At 37.2% G+C, this 8,343-nt stretch overlaps 1 protein-coding gene across 1 annotated transcript; it reads left to right on the top strand.

Annotated features, from left to right (window-relative positions):
* The first annotated feature begins 837 nt into the window (after nt 1–837).
* Nucleotides 838–7,045, top strand: LOC129228625 (calphotin-like). The gene is made up of 4 exons (XM_054863306.1): nt 838–855; nt 2,099–2,158; nt 4,097–4,394; nt 6,378–7,045. Exons 1-4 carry the CDS (start codon nt 838–840, stop codon nt 7,043–7,045), a joined length of 1,044 nt encoding a protein of 347 aa, XP_054719281.1.
* The last annotated feature ends 1,298 nt before the right edge of the window (nt 7,046–8,343 follow it).

Genomic DNA, 8,343 nt, shown 5'->3' with positions numbered 1-8,343 from the left:
CACTCCTTTCCATTTAATCTAGAGAATTTTGTATCTAAAGTAACATTCAGATCTGTTTCCGGTGTCACGTGTTTTTTACAAGTACTTCCGTTTTTGTTCTAAGAAGTATATAAGCGGCTTGTCATGGGTTGTCAGTCACAACCTCAACTTTCGAGCTTTCTGCAAAGATATCCTCTGTCTTGTGGGACATAACATGATGTTGAAGGTATGTGTTTGGGTAAAACGTTTTAAAGTACTTTCTTCAATTGTTGTCACTAAAAGTTGAAGGTACAATGGGATTACTTAGCAGTCGTTTTCAACTTTCCAAGTTTTTGTTCTTTGCAACAATATCGTTTCGTGGAAATTGTTGCATTTTTCTCCAACAATCTTTACATTCAGCGTAAAGCTCCTGGATTTACTTATTATTAGCTAGAAGTGGTAGGCTTTCCTCATGACGCATGTCTGGGATCACGTGAGTGAACAGAGTGCCCTAACCACTGAACTAGATTTAACAAATGGCGTTACTTTGGATTTTTGTTCTAAGACGAGTCTCGATCGTTTGTCCTTCGATGACATTTTGCTTAATCGTTGAATTACGATGCCATCTTACTGGACTACAGTTTCATCATGATTAATTTGCAATATAATTAGAAATGCGTGCGTCAAACCTAAAACGACAGTTTTACTTCCAAGAAAGAAACTTAAAGTCTTCTTCAAGAGCGCTACTCGAATAGGGCTCGAGTCAGAAAATTATCTACCATAGAATTGGTTTGAATCGCTATTCATAACGGATGCAAAGATAGCCAGCTAGAAACTCGAACGGATCAACTTAGCTATCGTTTGCGATTTAGTCACGTGATGACTGATGTCAGACAGGTGAGTAGGATGTTATTTTGTCCACGTGACTGGTTGAAAACGATGAGGGAAGAAGTTCTACCGGCAAGAGAATCCCCTGACTTAGTCTAATCATACTCAACATGTGGTGTGCCGATCTTTTGCTAAAGGCCCGATCAAATGCCGGTAAAAGCTATTATTTAACTTAGCAAGTCCAAATAAAGGGTGTCCCAAAATTAACGCAAGATTTGAATTTGCCACAATTTTTGCTGTAAATTGTTGGCAGCCACGGAAAAAGAACAATTTGACAGCTGGGAGTTTAGGGTTAGTAAAAATGGAGTGTTATGCTATTATACAGCCAGCGAAACAATTCAATCACTGCATAAGGAATTTCCTGTTCGTGTACTCTCTCGTTTCAGTGATACGAATTGTACCCTAGATCGTGTGATTTTACATCATTAGACTTCTTCCTATGGGGTTATTTGAAATCAAACGTCTATGTCAGCAATCCCACAACCACCCGCGCACTACCTAATTGCGATATCAAGCGCCAATAACAGTAAACCGCTTGACCCGCCCAAACTTTCATTATTTTTCAAATAATTGTTCGATAATGAAAACGCATTATAGAATCGAAAACGCTCCATTTGTAATAACCCTAGACCCTCAGCTGCCAAATTGTTCTTTTTTCAAGATTGCCCACAATTCATTGCAAAAATGGCGGCAAATTCAAATCTTGCGTTAATTTTGGGACACCCTATATAAACTTATTTTTTGTGCACAAACATGCTCAGAAATCACGTTTTCATTTTTTTTTCCTTCCACCAAGTCATTCCAGATTAGTCTGATCCTGGAATGATGATGGGAGACAGTGGACTATTTTGTGAGTGCAAGTAATTTATTGTTTGGTTCATAATCCATTGGGAATAAATTCCATTGGAAAATCCATTGTAAAAAATTTTAAAATGACAAGAAGACCTTAAAGAAGGTTTCGTAGTTTTTGAAAGTATATTTGAAAAAATAATAATAAAATAAAACGTGCAAAATTAGTCCACTGTGCCTCAGTTTCCCCTACAATTTTACTATTTTTTCCCCCAAATTTTTAGTTACATATTGAAAAAGACTTCAATGAACATCAAAACATGTTAGGGGAAATATCGACGATTCCCTGAAGTACATGAAAGCCAATTGTTCAAGAAGAATTAAAATATTATTGTGCATGAATGTCTTCCCATTTCTTCCTAAAATGATAATATGGTAATTTTATCTGTCTATTTTATTTTAGGCACTTATTATAGCCGGTTGCTGTTGCCTAATAAATGCAGAGGTACTAGTGACCCCTGGTGTAAGTATTTATTATATATTTACTTTATACTCTTCTTTTTCAAATTATCAAGTAGATACTACCAAGTAATTAGTAAATCGAATTTCAAAGCTAAAGTTTGTCATCCCTTAACGTAATTATGAATAATTGCTTTATAAAATCACTCATTTCACGAAAATTTCTCGTATACCTTTCTAATGACTTGTCGTATTTTACGTTTTGATCGCAATTAGTATGTTTTGCCTTCTTCGCGGTACTTTAAATTTGAGTATTCTGGCTGCCAGAATAGCGCGATATGCTGTTTGTAAGTTATACATAAATCCATAAAGATTAATGATAACTAAAATTCTCCATTTAAATTCAAAATGAAATAGTTCCCTAACCGATCGTCTGAGCAGAAAATAATTGTGTAGATGTGAAAGCAAAATTAAAACGAAAAGCTGAAAAACCTTATTTTATGTATAAAATAAATAACAAGTACATTATTTGTTAGCAAATGGCAACCGATAAAAATTCGAAGCGTTGATCATTCTCCGGTTGGCTGGACAACGATAAAATCACAACCAATCTCGTAAAAAGCTTAGATATTTATTTAAAGAACAGGCTATAATTCTTGTTCTATACCAATTGGAACTCCAAAAAAGTTCCATCCTAAGCAGAAAAATTCGTTCTTTTAATTGGTGCCAATTCTTTCAATGTGCAAATACCTTTTTTATAACAAAATCACGAAAGAATGATGATTCAGTTTTTAACTAATACCTCTTGTAAGCTAAGTCCTATAAAAATGTGACCGGGCTTAAAGGAATGATTGATAAATTCCAAACTTTCGATACTTTGTTCGACCTCTAATTGTAGGTCGTTTTTGAGACACTTCGCTCTTGATATCGAAGTAATGGACTGTACATTGTTCTGCGAAGGTGCGGCACAAAGATAAATAATGTTTTAAAGAATTGGTACAAAATTCTTCAGTAATGTCGAAAATAACATATTACAGGGTATAATTAGAAACTATAATTGCCAATTTTACGTGCATAGTGTACATACGAATGATATTTAAGTATTAGCTCAGTAAATAAGCAAATTTTTCGTTAAACAAAGTTTTCGGCTATCCGACCAATGCTTGGTCCCAATCAGTTTAAGTTATTAGGAATAGTATACATAACAACATGTGACCAACAAAAACATTAGCTTCATCCCTTTACATATCGTATCACACTCCAGGGTCTCCCATACATACCTTAGATCATTGAGACATAGATACGTTTTGGCACATTTCTTTTCTGTCACCCGCAAGCGCACAGTTTACTGATTCATGGATAAGTGTTTTTTTTTTTTTTGTTTTTTTTTCAATTTCTACAGCAAGTTGTTGAGTTATGCCGATTTAAAAATGACTCTAAAAGATGCGCTCATTGAGAAATAGAGTTAGTATTTCACGCCAAAATCGAAGGACTTAACCACGTGGTACACGGCGGCGAAATAATTTGATGTTTTCCCCCGGAGATAAGACCTGTCGCCATTACTCCTGCTTCAGCGCATACAATAGCGAATGAATGGGAGAGCTAGTCTATCCCTCAATGGTCTAAGATACATACTATTATTTGTGGCTTAACGAGTTGGATGTGACCCTGAAGACAGCTCAGTTTTTTGTTCCAGACCAGAAGCAGAGCATTCCTTGGTCCAGCACCCCCAGAGGTTTCGATTGAAAGGAGGACATTTTTATTCACGTCTCCCAATCACCTTTAATGAACACGGAGGATCTTCGACTGGTTGGATCAAGCCCGGAATCCTTCGGTTACGAATCCGACATCTTACCGATCAGGCCATAACGGCCTCATCCCATTAAACCCGTTTCATAGCTTTTAACCCTCATTCATATCTTCAGGTGAAATACGATGACCATCATCGGCCTCATCCCATTGAACCCATTGCATAGCTTTTAACCCTCATTCATATCTTCAGGTGAACTACGATGACCATCACCATCACCATGACGACTTAGCCCAACCAACTCCGTACCAGTTTGGATACAGCGCCCCAGCTGAAGGTGGAGGAATTACTCATCAGGAGTCGGGTGACGGAAACGGACGCGTAACCGGGTCCTACACGATTGAGGACGATGATGGACGTTCCAGAGTGGTCGAGTACGTGGCGGATGAAGGTGGGTTCCGGGCAGCCATTTCCACCAACGAGCCGGGTACTGCCAACCAGAATCCAGCTGACGTAGTCATTGAGTCAAGTGCTGATAACGGATATGGAGGTATATTTATCAAACTAAATGCGATACTATTATTATCAATGTTTGTCATGACCGACCACCCAACAATCGTTTTTATCTGCCGATTTGAACCTCCGCCAACCATCCAAATCGTCGCGTCGCCGGTTGAAACCTCACGACCTTATTCACCACCCAACAATCGTTTTTATCTGCCGATTTGAACCTCCGCCAACCATCCAAATCGTCGCGTCGCCGGTTGAAACCTCACGACCTTATTCACCACCCAACAATCGTTTTTATCTGCCGATTTGAACCTCCGCCAACCATCCAAATCGTCGCGTCGCCGGTTGAAACCTCACGACCTTATTCACCAGTCGAATCCAACCTTAGTGAAATACCCGAACCGCCGATCAAAGCCTTCTTCAACCAATGAGAAGGTTTCATTCGACGGCTCAGGCATTTCACGGAGGTTTGAGTCAACTTATGAATAAGGCTGTTATTGGTTGAAGAATACTTCGAACGGGTGCCTGATGTCGGTTCGAATCAGCTGGTGAATACGACCGTTAGCCCTCTTCAAATGCTTTTCTCAGACCACCGTGTCTCACTATTCATGAATCGCTAATTTCAGACTTGAAATATAAATTACGACAACCTGCCCTTTCCCGTTTCGTATGTGTCCAATTCTTCTTCCTTAAAAACAGACTGCATAAAAAAATTTCAATGAAGCTCTCTTCGGATAAATTCCTAAAAGGTGACCTTCCCCTTCCATTTTGCTTAGCTTTTTAAATTTAATTCTTCAGTTTTAGCGTTTAAAACTTTATGTAATTCGATATCAGATACCTTTTACCAGATTCAACTATGAAACAACTATTGGATGGATCTACTAAAACGGTTATGTAAAGAACATTTGATTTTAGTATGCCAAATCCATTTGGGAAATAACTTGTTAAAGCTATAAAATCTTCTTCACCGTTACTGAAACATGTATTAGTAATTAGTTTTCAGACTTGCTTAACTGTAAAAGCACATATTTTCGAGACCGGTAATTTTAGCGAAGTGGAACACACACTGCAGAAAATTGCAAAACGTTACAGATTAATTTCGGAAAACGTTCGAGGACTTCACGTCAATTCCCTGTGAAAATCACGTATTTTCGTCAAAAAGTGTCCTGAATGGCTACAAGTTGCACGAATGCTGAATACTCATTGTTGTGAAAAATATTCTTAGCTACCAGTTTAAAGATTAACTGAGCGTATTTATTAAATTTATCTCGCACAGGTCATTCGCGGACCGTCTTTCAGGTTAACTAAGCTTGCAATTGAATCGATATATAAGCCTCTGGATTCTGCAGCTTTGCAAGAATTGCAGGCAAGTGCGATACTAGGTAATTACTTGCAATTATGTCTTAGCTGTGACCATGATTGCAATGATGCATTAGAAGGTTCCTGATTTGTTTCACAGACACGACAGATTTCACCAGGAAGATTTCTGAATTCTTCATAACGATTCCATTGTAGTTTTAGGAAGGTTATTGACTTTTATCGGAGCGGCAATTGCGGAGTTTGACGATTTTGCGAGCTGAAAATCTCGTGAGTTTTATATAAACTGATACGAAAGTTGGAGAAAAAAAAAATACTTTGCGAGGCTTAAATTCTTACAATTACGAGTGGCTCGCGAATATAAGTGCTTTGACGGACTATGTTCTGTGTTAGTTATTGCTTTTCGATCAAGATTACATACAACAAAAACTACGCGCCTTTTCTCTTCAAAAACTTTTTCCTACCCATTGATGGGTAGGAAGAAGTTTGGCATTTTATTAAAGTTACTTGCTAACGAACAAGCGAAAAGGAGGTTTGATAATTTTAGAAGATATTAATAAACGAGATTAAAGCTCAGCAAAATGGCGACCGTGGAAGTAATCTCGTATAGTAAAAAAAAAGTATTAAATGTTGATTATTAATAACGTTTGATTTAATTCTCTCTTTTTCCCACATATCATTTCAAATGCTCTTTGATTTTTTTTAGGTGTTCAAACAATTGCAGCAGCACCAGCTCCAGCACCTGTGGCAATCTCTCCAGTTGCTCCTGTTGCAGTGATTCCACAAGCCCCTGTAAGAATTGCTCCCCGCCCTACACCTCTACGTATCAGACGGCCAGCTTTAGTTCCCATACGGCCAGCACTCGTCCCCATTCAACCCACAATCATCCCATCAGAATACAACAGATACTTCTCTCGTCCAGCATTTTTGCCCTTTGGAGATTCTAGATTAATTTCACCGGCTTCATATCCAGTACCAACAAGAATAATCAACCAGCCAGCAGTTTTTTCTGTTTCTCCACAGTTGATTAGCCAACCTGATGTTGTTCCTATTGGCCCACAGTTGATAAGTCAACCAGCTGTCCCACAGTTGTTAAGTCAACCTGCTGTTGTTCCTGTTGGTGCTAGGTTGATAAGTCAACCTGCTGTTGTTCCTGTTGGTGCTAGGTTCATAAGTCAACCTGCTGTTGTTCCTGTTGGTACTAGGTTGATAAGCCAACCTGCTGTTGTTCCACGGTTGCTAACTCAGCCTGCTATTGTTCCTGTTGGAACAAGAATCATCAGCCAACCAGGTTTATTTCCAATTGCTGAATCATACGACCCATTCAGGTCTGGTATCTTTAGTGGTTATAGATCTTTTAATGACAAGGCATAATAAATATTCATTGAATCAAACATGGAATTTCTTGGTGCTAAAGTTTTCCTCAGGAGATAGTTTATTTCCTGGCATGAACTGGTAAATCTTTGAGATTAAATGTGGTGCGGGTGTTTGTGAATTATTGCTCAATCCAGCTTTAAAGCCTTTAATTACGTACAAAATGGTTTTAATGTGTGCAAATAAAGAAAAGTTAGATGTAATTTGGACATGAAACGCAAATAAGTTGTCTATTCAGCTCAAAACAAGAATGTTGCCATGCCAATATTGGGTATTAATGAAATTATACTTAAAAATTTTTAATCATCAAATTTAGCTCTTTGCTTTTTTTTTTATCATACTTCGTGGAACTTACTTTAAATGCATTTAGCAGTATACCTCTGGAAAATTCTCACATAAATTGTTATTTCCAATTATTTCCTTGTTTCACAACCCTTTTCAAAAGCATGTTAATTACGTCCTTTTCTTGCACTTAGGATGCCTTTCCTGCACTTTTCTTGCAGTTAACTACGAAAGTGAAAGTTTTTTTATCAGCTCAATGCAAAAAAGCAGCATGACTGCGGAATAATAAAAAATAGTTTTAGTTGATTAACTGACTTTTAGCTCATGAATAAATAATTTAAAAAATCAAAGCTTGATTTTAACGCTATATAGTATTATTGAAAAAAAAAAACATATTTAAAAAACGGTTTCTCAGGCTTCTTCCGATCGGAATTTAGAATGTGTAAAGATGGGCGGTGTTAATAAGATTGAGTATCTATAGAAAAAAGGATCTAGTTTCTTTTGTTGTATACATAAAGGAATGTTAGTATCCTGATTTTATTCTATTGTGAATCGAGATTAACAAGGGTAGTTTAAAGCACACTAGACTATTTCATCAGTTCAGCATTTTTACTCTGCTTCTCATTTCTTCCATTTCACTCCACTTTTGAGGGAAATTCCACGGTTAACTCAAAAAGTCAAAATAAATATGAAGGATACGGAAGTTCGATTGGGACAAAAAATTCGATAACTGCAGAAATAAAATATTGATATGCTTGAAAGTCACGGAATTTTGTTCTGTTTGTCTTCATCAATTTCCTCAAAATTTGATGGCACTTTTGGCTTTTTTTTGCTGCAAAGAATATTCTTAAGGATTGCTTTACATTTTACGTATTTCAAAGAACCAATGACGGAATATTTATACAAAACTTCACGAACAAGAATGCAATGAAATACCCCCCATAAATAGTTAGCTTACCAATCAGCGGTAACAAAACTGCCAATTATTGAATGTGTCCAGGCAAAAAGAACAACAG

The sequence above is a fragment of the Uloborus diversus genome, chromosome 8, assembly GCF_026930045.1.
Source record: "Uloborus diversus isolate 005 chromosome 8, Udiv.v.3.1, whole genome shotgun sequence".
Lineage (NCBI taxonomy): Eukaryota > Metazoa > Arthropoda > Arachnida > Araneae > Uloboridae > Uloborus > Uloborus diversus.
Note: the sequence above shows the minus strand (reverse complement) of the source record. Positions and strands in the feature narration are given on the sequence as shown.